Genomic DNA, 13,786 nt, shown 5'->3' on the forward strand with positions numbered 1-13,786 from the left:
ATGGGCTATCAGTCCCTTCCGCTCATTCTTCCTCAGTGGCTTGGTGGAATAGATATTAATGGGATATATCCCTGTATGTGAAGTGGGTGTCTGCGTGTTCTAGGGGGGTACGGAAATGGATTTTTGTACTAGACTGATGGCAAGAATAGTCCTGGTGTGCATTTTGCCAAATTCATTGTGCAGTAACAGAGAGATCGAGATAATTATGCAGACATGTATTGCAAGACAATCACAGCAGAGAGATTAAGAAACCAAGAACTCGGAGCACGTTTTATTTATATCGTTTCAGACTAAGCTTTTATTATTTTTAATATTACAAACCATTTTTGTTCTTTATTCACAAACCACTGTAGTGATATAAACACTAATTTCTAAAGACAGATATACACACTTGTTGGGTTTGAAGATTTGTAACTGTTTTGAAGTCACGATATTCTACATATGGTATTAATAATTTTCTTTAAATCAGAATTCATAGTATCAGTAGTAATTTATATAACTGGAAAAAAAAACATTCTCTATATCAGACATACATTTGAATAAAACGAATGACTGGAGTGTTGTAGGAGTTTCACAAAAATATTTTCCAACAGCATTTGGCAATCTTATCCAGTTGCAATTACCTCTAAGAATTAAACATCAAATAATGATTGAGGGGTGGGGGCCAAAGGAGAGATATAGCCACATAATTAAAATTGGCAAATCAGCTTAACCCCTCCCTCAACACACCCATACATATACAGCAGGAGATGTACGTGTGCACACCAAAAATCTGTAATAGTCATTTTTTAAAATATATATAGATATTTATCTCCAGGGTGCTTACAGATGTACACTATTTGAACATTGAAGTCTTTGCAACAGCACACTTGCCCTGATGTATACAGATGTACAATTTTCTGTTCAAGATCCATCTCAGGGAACCCCATCCCACCCGTCTATGACAGTTTCAGCTGCGCACAGCACTGACTGGCTAACACATGTATGGTCACAAATCCACCTCCCTAAAGATGTGTTACGCCTTAATGGATTTTCCTGTTTTAAAACAATAAAAAATATAAAGTGACAAATGTTTAAGGGAACCAATGCTGCTGCTGCTATGCCTTGGGTTTTTTTTTTAATTGAGCACCCCACCTGGAGATCAGGCAACGGAGAGGAGTAAGACAGATTGGATCAGTACATCTGCCAAGTGCGTTATACAGGCCGGGGTGGGGTGGGGTGGGGGAAGAAAGGCTTGTGCTGCAGATTTAAAAAGGAGAAGGGTACATCTATAAGCAAGCACCCTCCGTTTTTGAGCTTTATACCTGGTGAACATTCTCTCCCCGCCGTGATGGTTATGGTATAAGATTCATCTAAGGAGTTGCTGCTTTGATCCTTGCATTGGCGTGTTTGCCTCACTATGGCTGTGAAATGTCTTGGGGGGGGGGGTGTGGGGGGGCAGTCCACTCTCATGCCTGACTGAACTCAGCAGAAGCTGCAGAAGAACACATAGGTTCTTTGATGCAGAATCCGCTTTCCAGAAAGGCAGACACAAGGAGCGCACCCTTCTGTTGGTGCGCACCCCATTTGTGATCTTATACTGGATCCCCATCCCAAATTATTACTATATATATATAATACATATATATATAACTATATATTACTATATATATAGTAATTGCTGGGAAAGCAAAGTTTTAAACTCAGGTTGGGGTGGGTGGGATTTTGGAAAAATACTTATTGAATTAATCAGGGCTCTGTTTTTTTCGAGCAGGAATGCACAGGAATGCAGTTCCAGCTGGCTTGGCATTAGGGGTATGGCCTAATATGCAAACGAGCTCCCGCTGGGCTTTTCCTGCAAAATAGTCCTGCGCAAAACAATGGTGGCATCGGGGTGTGTGGCCTAATATGCAAATGAGCTCCTGCTGGGCTTTCCCTACAAAATAGCCTTGCATGAAACGATGGTGGTGTCAGGGGTGTGTGGGCTAATATGCAAATGAGTTCCTTCTGTATTTTTTCCCCCTACAAAAAAAGCCCTGGAATGAATTAAATAAAATAAACTTTTGGGGAAATAATTCCGAATTTTGTTCTGGCTACTTTTTATGAATGTGGGGGCTATGGGATGTGTGCTTCCTATCCACAAGGGTTTCTCTCCTCCTCCAGAATTTATCTTTTCTTCTTGGCCTAACTCTAAACTTTGGAAAGACCCCTGGGTTTTAAATGCATCCGGGAATTGCGGAATGCATAACAGGATGCTGAATGAAAACCACAGTGGGAGTATGTGATAGTCCATAAATCCCCCTGGATTGTGGCCTAGGATTTCAATGGGGGATGGGAGGTTAAAATCTAACCCCCTCCTTTGTGGTCTAGTCCCTCACCAGCGGGAAAAGAAATTTTAGTAGCTATTTTCTAAAAATCAGTTTGTATGTTTTAAACCTTCCCCCCATCTCTCTCCCTCTTTCCCCTCTCGGTTTGGATTTGATGATACTTGACTAATTGTTCATCCTTTTTGATAGAAATGCTCCAGAAACCTTGTTTTCAAATCTTGTGAAACTTTATTGATGGTTATTGTTCAACTGATCATATTGCATGCACATTACGATGACAAAGAGAAAAAGCCTGATCACAAACACTTTTTTAAAAAGCAGAATCGTTTATAGCGAGTTGGCAGGTTCACAGCGGTGAATTGATCATTCTAAAGTGCTTGCCTGTTTTCGGGCTGGCACGGTACACATGAGAATATAACTATCTGCAGCAAAACCGTGGCGAGACGGTTTCATAATTTTTTTTCCTGCTTTTTATTAATTTTAAATACAAAAACAAGAAGACCCCTGACAAACCCCCCAAATTAGGCTAACTTGTAAACAGGACAACATGGAAAGATTTTTTTTTCTCAAACATATGCACAGACAAACTGCAATTTTTCAGTTGTGCTGGAAGCTGCCACTTTGGCACCTGTTCTTGGGTGCCATGGGGGGGGGGGGGGGGGCGGGAAGTGTTGGGGGAGTGTTGGACTAGCACGTCCTGCTATCTTCACCTCTACTTTATGTTGCCTTGGGCCCAAATAATAGTCGTAGTAGTAATAATAATAATAACAATAGGGATAATAATCATAATCATGGTGATGTTGGGTTTGGAAAATGAAACGAGAGGGCAGGGCTTGGAACACCTTGAAAAACTGCAGTTCGCTTACACAACACGTTCATGTTTCAAAAAGTACCAAGCAGGATGAAAGTACCATGATCATCTTTACTCCATGGTTGCAGTTACTTGTAAAATGCATATATAAATTTTGAGTATGAGTAGCGTTTAAATTCTGTAAAAATGATAAATGTGTTTTGTCTCTACCTGTTGGTCTACTGGACTGAAAGTCTAAAGCGTCATACGGTGTGTACATTTCTCTTGAAAGGAATAATTCCACTGCACAGACGTAAATTTTTATACACTTCTTTTTTTTTTTTTAAACTGGTACAAAGAATTTAAGTTTTTATTACTTTCTTTTTTTTTTTTGGAAAAAAAAGAAAAAAAAATAGAAACAGTGCTTTTTTTTAACCTTTATTATTATTATTATTAATTTTTTTTAATCCTCCCATAATATAAAAGTCTGCAATGATATCAATACTTTATTATACTGGAAGAAATATAAAAAAGAATGCTTGTTCATGATCTAACTAGCAGGTATTTTTCTTTCTTTCTTTTTTTGCCTAAAGAACTAGTCTATGACTGGCGCGTAATACTGCCTGGTGGAATGCATTAAAAGGGTGCTTTGTTCAGCTTCTAATTAGATTTGTATATACAGATGTCAATTCAAGCACCCCCTTCTTCTCTGCCCCACCCACCCCCGCCCCGCCCCCTCGAAATTAACAACGTAACCTTTGGCTTTGAAAGAACAGTGAATCATTTGAGACAAGCTGATCTAATGACGACAGGTGTAGCAGTGGGGATCTATCGGAAGTGAGTCTCAGCTGAACCCCGCCCACTCTCCTCCTCTCCCCCTTCCCTTTGGAAAACTAAAAAAAATTAAATGTCTTCTGCCGGAAAATAATAATAATAATAAAAAGATATGTCACTTATACTTTTACAAAACAAAGTGAGGAAATCCCAATAGCTTAATATTCAGCATATATAATTCATTTACATGATATAGCAGTCTTGATTGTGGCCCCCCCCGAAACAGTATTTTTTTTTTAAAAAAAATCCATTTCTAGCAGCTTTCTAAATCAACCACAATGAAAATAAATAATAATAATAATAATTAAGAAGAACAAAATCAAAACTTTCTACAGTCAGCAAACTAGGTAACGTCATAACTTAAAAGACCCACAATATTAAAATACACAGAACAAAATATCTGAGGTATAAGATAAAAAATGTAGATTTTTTTTCCTCTTTTTTTTATTTTTGTTTTGTTTTGTTTTGTTTAGAGTTGCTAAAATGATGCACTACTGCATGTATTGCAATACCCAGGCCTCGGAAAGCTTCCGTTTTCCCCCACATTGGAAGGGTATTATGGTTTTGTCATTTAGTATGGAGCAAACCGGCTGTATCCCCCTCGATATATACTAGCCTGTAATGAAGAGAGAACGAGACCGACATCATCAGCATGGCTCCTAGTCTTGGCATCAGTCAAGGGTGCAAAAGCATTCTGAAACAAAAGCAATTTGATGGAATTGTTTTTTTACTTCGGCTTTCTTCACAACCGGATTTGCAAAACTTGTGTCGCTATGACTACTGCCCCGTCCTCTGGGTGGCAAGCAAAGTTCGGAGACCCCTGAGAACTGTGTAACTGGGATACCAACAGGGGTGGCTCTAGATTGTGTTCCCAGTTCGTTACAAGGTGCTGGTTATTACCTTTAAAGCCCTATATGGCTGAGGACCTGTCTACCTTAGGGACCGCCTCTCTCCATATATCCCCCAGAGAGCACTGAGATCTAGCTCCCAAAATCTTTTAAAAATCCCTGGACCTAGGGAGGCCAAATTGAAAACAACCCGAGAGCAGGCCTTCTCAGTAACGGCTCCTCACTGGTGGAACCAATTACCAGCGGAGGTCCGAGCCCTGCGGGACTATAATCAGTTCCGCAGGGCCTGCAAAACCATCCTCTTTCAATGGCCTTCCAGACTGAATCCTGAAATAACATCCAGCCATCTGATATGCATCTGATATGTCTTGCATTATAGCACCTTAATTGTAATGGTTTTAATTTATTTATTTATTTAATGTATTTTAATGTATTTTATTGTATAATGTATTGCTGTAATCATGGCACTTTCCACGTCTGTGAGCCGCCCTGAGCCTGCCTTGGCGGGGAGGGCGGGATATAAATAAAAATTATTATTTTATTATTATTATTATTAGACTGTCTGGCACCCTAGACAGGGCTAATGCCTGGCATCCCCCCTGCACTGATAACATCGCCGAGTCACATGGGGTGTGTGCCCAATTTAGCGCCCCCAGAAGGCTGGCGCCCTGGACAATCGCCTAGTTTGCCGAGTGGCATAGCCAGCTCCGGGTACCAGTTAGTACAGCTGCTGACCAAGTAGAGAATTCTTAGCTGGTGAATCATCTCCTACTGACTGATTAAGTAGGTGATCGCAGTAAGGCTAAGCAATGTGTGCCTATGTGTATGAGGTTCATATTTAGATCAACAGTTTTCCACTTTTGGCCACTGGAATTATAGATTCATTTGTACTGGGTGGGCATGTTGTATGTTTCATTACAGCCGTTTGTAAAAGCGCATTTGTACACACAATGCTGAAAACTGCACAGATCTTGTTGGAACATATGCGTGCTTTGGAGAGAGAAGAAAGATTGGAGGGGCGAAAATTGAAAATGGCGGAGAAATAGCTGGCTGTTTATGATTTGCACAGGGGGAGAAAGGATATCAGAATGGGGATTTTACCACTCAAACGGCTGGGTTGAGAAACTCAACGTCATTTGTAGCATAGTTGCCTTTCTGATAAGGAACTGGCAGAAATCTCCTGCAGAGTAATTTTGCCATTGGTTGTCAAACTCTTCTTAGCTTTCCTCAGAATTCACTCTGAAGTTTCAGCCAGGCAGGACTGCCCAAATTCAAGGGAACCTCTGCTTGTTGGGGTGTTCAAAGAGGTGCTGCGTATATGCTTTCTACTGATTTTAGGTACAAAGAAGGTGTAGGACTCTCTGTGCATAACAGGCAGTCCTTTTTGCACATGGATTATTCCCTTTCACAGAGAAGCCTTTGCGCATTCCCAGAGCTTTAGAGGATGCCCCGAGGCTGCCATCAAAGAGTCTACAGTGGCCCCCGAGTTCAAACCATAACTGTATCCACAAACAACACTACCACTGGCATTCTCAGTGCTGTGGATGGGCTGGAAAGTGTTAAACGTGGGGTGGAAATAAAAGGGTCTCCTCCCCGTCCTTGGAAACAGCACATGGATCACAAGATTCAATCCCTTTTATTTATTTTGTAGCATTTGCAAGCCACCTTTCTCCAAAACTAGAACCAACGACAGTTAGAAATGGCATTTTAATAGATAATGTTGGTGCAGCTATCGATACATTGGGCATCCAACTGAAACTGATGGGCAGTGGGTTCAAAGCAGACCAAAGGAAATACTGCTTTTCACAGAGAGTGATTAAAATGTAGAATTCACTTCCAGAGGAAGCGGTGACGACCGTGGAATAAATAATTTAAAAGCGGCTTATGCAGATTCATGGAGGATAAATCTCAGTGGCTACTAAACATGGTGACTGAGGGGAACCTCCACATTCAGAAGCACTAATGTTCTGAATCGCAGAGCCAGGAGGCAACACCAGGGGAAGGCCTCAGCCTCTATGCCCTGTGGTTGGCCCTCCAGAGGAACTGGCTGGCCACCGTGTGAGACAGGAGGCTGGACTAGATGGACCCTCACTGGTCTGACCCAGCAGGGCTCTTCTGATGTTCTTCTCAGGGGAAGGCCTCAGCCTCTCTGCCCTGTGGTTGGCTCTCCAGAGGAACTGGCTGGCCACCGTGTGAGACAGGAGGCTGGACTAGGTGGACCCTCACTGGTCTTTTCCAGCAGGGCTCTTCTGATGTTCTTCTCAGGGGAAGGCCTCGGCCTCTCTGCCCTGTTGTTGGCCCTCCAGAGGAACTGGGTGGCCACCGTGTGAGACAGGAGGCTGGACTAGGTGGACCCTCTGTGGTCTGACCCAGCAGGGCTCTTCTGATGTTCTTCTCAGGGGAAGGCCTCAGCCTCTCTGCCCTGTTGCTGGCCCTCCAGAGGAACTGGCTGGCCACCGTGTGAGACAGGAGGCTGGACTAGATGGACCCTCACTGGTCTGACCTGGCAGGGCTCTTCTGATGTTCTTCTCAGGGGAAGGCCTCAGCCTCTATGCCCTGTTGTTGGCTATCCAGAGGAACTGGTTGGCCACTGTGTGAGATGGGATGCTGGACTGATCCAGCAGGGCTCTCCTTAAGTTCTTATTGAAAGATTCATGGAGGAGAAGTCTGTCGGTGGCTACTAAACGTGGTAACTGAGGGGAACATCCACATTCAGAGGCACTCATCCTCTGCATCCCAGAGCCAGGAGGCAACATCAGGGGAAGGCCTCAGCCTCCTGTTGTTGGCTGTTCAGAGGAACTGACTGGCCACTGTGTGAGAAAGGATGCTGAACTAGATGGACTATTGGTCTGATCCAGCAGGATTCTTCTTAAGTACGACCCCGCCCCCCCCCAACCCCCCCTGCAGTATCACCTTCCATTCAAGAGCAGAAAGCTGTACATGTGTCCAGCATGTTGGGTATACTGTTTCAGGCAGATAAAAGAATTTTAGGTAGATTATGTTTGAGTTTTGGAAGATTATTTCTAGACTGGCGTTCAGAAGCCTGGTCTCTGCACATGCAGGAGAATGAGGTGGCAGAAGGCACCAGTACTGTTTGAAGAGTCCTTTTGCATCAAACACTCTGCATAATAGAAAACTGGCAGATTGAACCAAGAGAGGGCATAAAACCTTTCTCCCCATCGAGACAGCTTTCTATTTGTAGGGAGTTTCTGGGGAATCATTCCATCTTCTGAAATGATGCAATCCATTCTGCCACCACAGTACCCTACTCTGTGCAGGAGTTCCCGCCTAGGCAAAAAAAAAAAAAAGTATTTGCGGAAGTTCGAGGCAAAGGTGGAGATCTTTTGCTGAGGCACCTGTAGTGTTTTGAAATGAGCAAGCAAAGAGAGTTTAAAGCCTAGCCAATTTCGGGGGGGGGGGGGGGGGGGCTGTCATGCATGCTTCAAGGCCCGGACGGTTATTTCAGCAGTGTTGTGGGTGTCATTTGATATGGTACAAACACTTTGCACCTGAAGTTCATCCAAAGCCAAATTCAAAACAAACCTGAGCCTGTCTGGAAGTGAATTTCCAAGAAAGCAAAGAGTTTCAATTAAGAGGAACAACTTTTATCTTGGAGTTTCTACCTTTGTGTGTGTGTGTGTGTGTTTTAAATGGGAGGTCATTCCTCTCCATATTTTAAAAAATGTTGAACTTTTGCATCTTCATGACCTTTGATATTTACCATACCAGGGAAAATGTTAATGTGCATGGAATTTCTCTTGCACGGCAAGAGCTCACCATGTTCTAGAACACGAGTGGAAAGTAAAAAGACTTTGGACAATTTCTGATAATGATTAAACTTTAGAAGGAAGAAGAATGTTAATTTTAGTTTTTAGTAATTAAGGGTACCTTTTAACGTTAGTATTTTGAGTAAATAACACTGGCGGGGGTCAAGTAGTGGGGGGAGGGATTAGAAAGAAGCATATGGGATAGATGAAAAGAAGTTATTAACGGAAATTGTTACCATATGTTATCAATAAAATTGTTTAACTAGAACATCCAAAATGAGAGGTTTGATGAGGGAGGTATTGCCTTGTGAGGACATGAACTCTAGTGCCTTGACCCAGGGGAATTGGGTTTGCTTAAACAGGGTCATGAATCTCCGTTCACTTAATTCAATAAATTGCTTTAACACTGTTGAAGCAGGGAAATCTTTAGAAGGGTGGCTAATACAGAATGGCTCATAATTCCCAAATCCTCCATATGAGGAACGCTTTTCAGTGCCCTTGCCTTCAGATCCTGATATGTGGCTTTCAAAGCGCATATTTGAACATCAGAGGCTTACTATTTTCACCATTGGCTTAGCTTGTGCATCTAGCCACTCCTACGTGAATCTTTCTCAAAGCAGCAAATCCAAAGCACTGCTGTGCCTTTTGCAAGCATTGTTATCCATAATGTGTTTAACCAGGGCTTTTTTTGTTGCAGGAACTCCTTTGCATATTAAGCCACACACCCCTGATGTAGCCAATCCCCCTGGAGCTTACAGTAGGCCCTGTGCTAAGAGCCCTGTAAGCTCTTGGAGGATTGGCTACATCAGGGGTGTGTGGCCTAAAATGCAAAGGAGTTCCTGCTACAAAAAAAGCCCCGGGTTCAACAACTTAGAATAGCTTGGGCATAAAAGAATCATGACATGCTGATCCATTGGTGCAGCAAGGAAATAGTCTTCATCTAGCCTCCCACCCCTCTTGATGCTGGACGATCCAAGCCAGCTTCTGCCTCCTCTTCCCCCACGGATCTGTCAGGGATGGTCATCTGCTGCTACGAGCATGTGGGTTTCATTTTGGAAGCAGACAATGAAAACTATATATGGCATTCTGACACACACAAAACATTGCAATGCCTAAAGTAAACTGATTCTCATGCAGAAAGGGATTATGTGTACAGAGCACCTTCCTATATCAGTTTCTAGGACACCTTTCCACATCTGTTGCTGATCACTTGTGGGGCGAAATGAATTAATGCCAGTTTTGCAGTGGGCTACACAGTCTCCACAACAGGTCTCCAGCCTTTCTGAGCTGGCAGGCATCTTTGGAATTCTGACCCAAAGTGATGGGCACAGTCACAAAATGGCTGCCACAGGAGACGGAGCCAACCGCAAATGTTTCCTTGCATTCTCACTTTCGAGCTCACTTTCAGCTTTTTTTTTTTTTAAAAAAAGCTACACAACCAATCAGAAGGCCAGCTGGGCTAAAGCTCCACCTGGTTTCCATCCTGTTTTCTAAAAACACCTGGTGAACACCAGGAACAGTGTCAGCACCACTGTTATCATGGGTACCATGCTGGGAATTGATGACAATGGGCACCCATCCAGCAAAAGTTAGACATGGCTCTTGAAATCAAGAGGGTTTCAATTAGATGCAACAAAATCTCATTCCACTAGAGTTGCGAGTGTTTTGCTACATTGACCTAATTATCCCAGTGATGAGAGAAATATGGTTCTGTTGAAGAGGAATATATTGAATTTATATCCCGCCCTCCACTCCGAATCTCAGAGTGGTTCACAATCTCCTTTATCTCCCTCCCCCACAACAGACACCCTGTGAGTTGGGTGGGGCTGAGAGAGCTCTCATAGAAGCTGCCCTTTCCAGGACAACCTCTGCCAGAGCTGTGGCTGCCCCAAGGCCATTCCAGCAGGTGTCAGTGGAGGAGTGGGGAATCAAACCCGGTCCTCCCAGATAAGAGTCCGCACCCTTCACCACGACACCAAACTGGCTCTGTACTTGGCCCTAGATAACCTTTCTCATAGTGCAAAGGATTATGGAGAGAATGAATGCATAGGTGAGTTTTCTGTGAGGTCTTTGAGAGGTTGTTGTCGCCGTTATTGATATCGAATAGAGATTTACGGTTCCGGGTTCGTTTTCTGTATCCAAAACCCAGAGTGATCGAACTCCCCCACTGTCCACCCGCCTTACTTCTGGATAACTCTTATTTCGTATATTAGTTATAATACGCAGGGCCGGCCCTAGACTGTCTGGCATCCTAGGCAAGATTAACTTCTGGCACTCCCCTGCACTGAGAAGGTCACCAAATCACATGGGGGGGGGTGCCCAATTCAGTGCCCCCAGAAGGCTGGCACCCTAGGCAAGTGCCTACTAATTTGGAGAGCCAGTTTGGTGTAGTGGTTAAGTGTGCGGACTCTTATCTGGGAGAACCGGGTTTGATTCCCCACTCCTCCACTTGCACCTGCTAGCATGGCCTTGGGTCAGCCATAGTTATCACAGATCTTGTCCTTGGAAGGGCAGCTGCTGTGAGAGCCCTCTCAGCCCCACCCACCTCACAGGGTGTCTGTTGTGGGGGAGGAAGGTCAAGGAGATTGTGAGCCACTCTGAGACTCTCCGGAGTGGAGGGCGGGATATAAATCCAATATCTTCATCTACCTCACAGGGTGTCTCTTGTGGGGGAGGAAGGGAAAGGAGATTGTGAGCCGCTCTGAGACTCTTCGGAGTGGAGGGCGGGATATAAATCCAATATCTTCATCTACCTCACAGGGTGTCTCTTGTGGGGGAGGAAGGGAAAGGAGATTGTGAGCCGCTCTGAGACTCTTCGGAGTGGAGGGCGGGATATAAATCCAATATCTTCATCTACCTCACAGGGTGTCTCTTGTGGGGGAGGAAGGGAAAGGAGATTGTGAGCCACTCTGAGACTCTTTGGAGTGGAGGGTGGGATATAAATCCAATATCTTCATCTACCTCACAGGGTGTCTCTTGTGGGGGAGGAAGGGAAAGGAGATTGTGAGCCGCTCTGAGACTCTTCGGAGTGGAGGGCAGGATATAAATCCAATATCTTCATCTACCTCACAGGGTGTCTGTTGTGGGGGAGGAATGGAAAGGAGATTGTGAGCCGCTCTGAGACTCTTCGGAGTGGAGGGCAGGATATAAATCCAATATCTTCATCTACCTCACAGGGTGTCTGTTGTGGGGGAGGAAGGGAAAGGAGATTGTGAGCCGCTCTGAGACTCTCCGGAGTGGAGGGCGGGATATAAATCCAATATCTTCATCTACCTCACAGGGTGTCTGTTGTGGGGGAGGAAGGGAAAGGAGATTGTGAGCCGCTCTGAGGCTCTTCGGAGTGGAGGGCGGGATATAAATCCAATATCTTCTTCTTCTACTACTAATTTGCCTAGTGGCAGAGCTGGCCCTGATTATAAGGGGGGAGGGGATAGCAGACATCTGGGCTGAGTGACAGGAAGAGCCTAGGATCTTGCTTGCTGCTCTTTCTGCTATAATCACTGGTGTGGCTTGAACCTTGGGGCTATGTAAATTCAAGGCCAAGGGGGGGGGAAAAGGAGGGGAGGGAAAGAAACGGCCAGCACCACGGAAGGATTCCATTTGTGATGGATTTAATTATCAAAATGACTAATTATTCCATTAAGGCGAGTGCTCAGCTAGGTGATATTCGCAAAATTCTTTAAAAGAAAAAAAAACTTACATGCACTACATTGCCAAGAAATTAAGACATTTATCAAGTTTACCGGGAAGGATTAATTTGGCATTTTAGCTGCCGTTAGCATAAGAGACAAATTCAATTAAGGGGAAAGTGAGAAGATGTCAACCATGCTAAGAACCGGGTAGAGCAGAGGGAAGGGGGGGGTGGAGTCGGGGAAGGAAGGAGAGACGGAAATCGGCACTTACCACGGCACCAACGCCGTAGGTGGTTGCGGGAGCAAGTGTGTGGTGGTAGGGGTCTGCAGCATAAAGTCGTCCGTAACTAAAAAGAAAGCAGAGCTGACAATTAATAAAGAAAGGGGGAGAGGAATAAAAAAAAAAAAAGAAGGAACAGAGGTTAAAAATGGAGGGGACTCACAAGATGAAGGCAATCAACCATTTCCCCTCTATCCAATTACACTGGAAAGGAACTGACTCAGCACTTTATGGAAGCAATATCCTCTGGGAAAACACGTTCAGTCGACAAATGAAAATGATGAAAGGAACACAAATGCATAATTAGCTTGGCTGAGATTAGCACTCAGCAGCCCGAGCAGCATGGCTGCAGGAGGATTTATAGCATCTCCTCTCCCTCTTTCTTCTTTAGGGTTGCCAATCCCCAGTTGGGGGGCAGGGAATCCCTCAGTTTGGAGGCCCTCCCCCCTGCTTTAAGGTTATCAGAAGACATGGGTTGGGGGGCGGAGGGGAGAGGGAAACGTCTGCTGGGCACTCCATGCTACGCTATGAAGACTGATTTTCACAGGCTATAATGGAGAATTGATTCATGGGTATCTGAGGCTCTGGAGGGGCTGTTTTTTGAGGTAAACGCACCACATTTTCAGCACAGCATCCGGTGCCTCTCCTCAAAACATCCTGCAAGCCCCTCCCCTCCCCAAATCTCACCCTCTCTTGGCTCCACCCCCAAAGTCTCCAGATATTTCTTGAGTCGGACCTGGCAGGAGTTCTCAGAGTGTATAGGTCCTCGATGGGCTTTTTTGTTGTTGTTTTTTTTTGTGGGGGGACCATGTTAGAAGTCACTGAGAAAACACAGGGATAGAGTTGCCAGGCCTGTGTTGGAAAATAGTTGGAGACTTTGGGGATGGATCTGGGAGAGGGTGGAGCTTGTGTAGGGGAGGGGCCTGAGCATGGTACAATGCCATAGAGTCCACCCTCCAGAGCAACCATTTTCTCCAGGGGAGCTGATCTCTGCCAGCTGGCGATCGGACATAAAAGCGGGAGATCTCCAGGTCCCACCTGGAGACTGGCAACCCTGCAATGAAAATGTTCCAAAAGTGTCGGTGAAACAAGCCCAAGAGGCAAGCGAGCTTAACAATATGCTTTCCCAAGCTGAACTGGGGGAGGGGGGCGAGAACCACATTGCCTCTCAAGTAACCCAAATGGCAAACTTCAAAGGCTGGGCGATGAACAGAATTATGCAGAGAGAACCCCATGGGGACCGTCAAGCTTTCTCCCACATGAAATCTGGAAAGCTCAAGAAAGGCCTGAGCCGCAAAGAGAAAGCAAAAGAGAACAGCTCTCCCTGTT

At 44.6% G+C, this 13,786-nt stretch overlaps 1 protein-coding gene across 24 annotated transcripts in view; it reads right to left on the bottom strand.

The window, feature by feature from the left end:
- Positions 1-2,511: 2,511 nt before the first annotated feature.
- RBFOX1 (RNA binding fox-1 homolog 1) overlaps positions 2,512-13,786 on the bottom strand; it is a 1,171,625-nt gene continuing 1,160,350 nt past the window's right edge. For 15 of the 24 annotated variants that reach the window (XM_060260432.1, XM_060260436.1, XM_060260441.1 and 12 more), the window contains 2 exons: positions 12,449-12,524; positions 2,512-4,546 (listed from right to left, as the gene is read on the bottom strand). In XM_060260432.1, coding sequence (XP_060116415.1) covers positions 4,498-4,546; positions 12,449-12,524 — 125 coding nt within the window. In that variant the 3' untranslated portion in view covers positions 2,512-4,497. Of the gene's footprint in view, positions 4,625-12,448; positions 12,525-13,786 lie in introns of all 24 variants that reach the window. The other 9 variants (XM_060260455.1, XM_060260452.1, XM_060260445.1 and 6 more) reach the window with 2 other exon arrangements.

The sequence above is a fragment of the Heteronotia binoei genome, chromosome 20 (genome assembly GCF_032191835.1).
Source record: "Heteronotia binoei isolate CCM8104 ecotype False Entrance Well chromosome 20, APGP_CSIRO_Hbin_v1, whole genome shotgun sequence".
Lineage (NCBI taxonomy): Eukaryota > Metazoa > Chordata > Lepidosauria > Squamata > Gekkonidae > Heteronotia > Heteronotia binoei.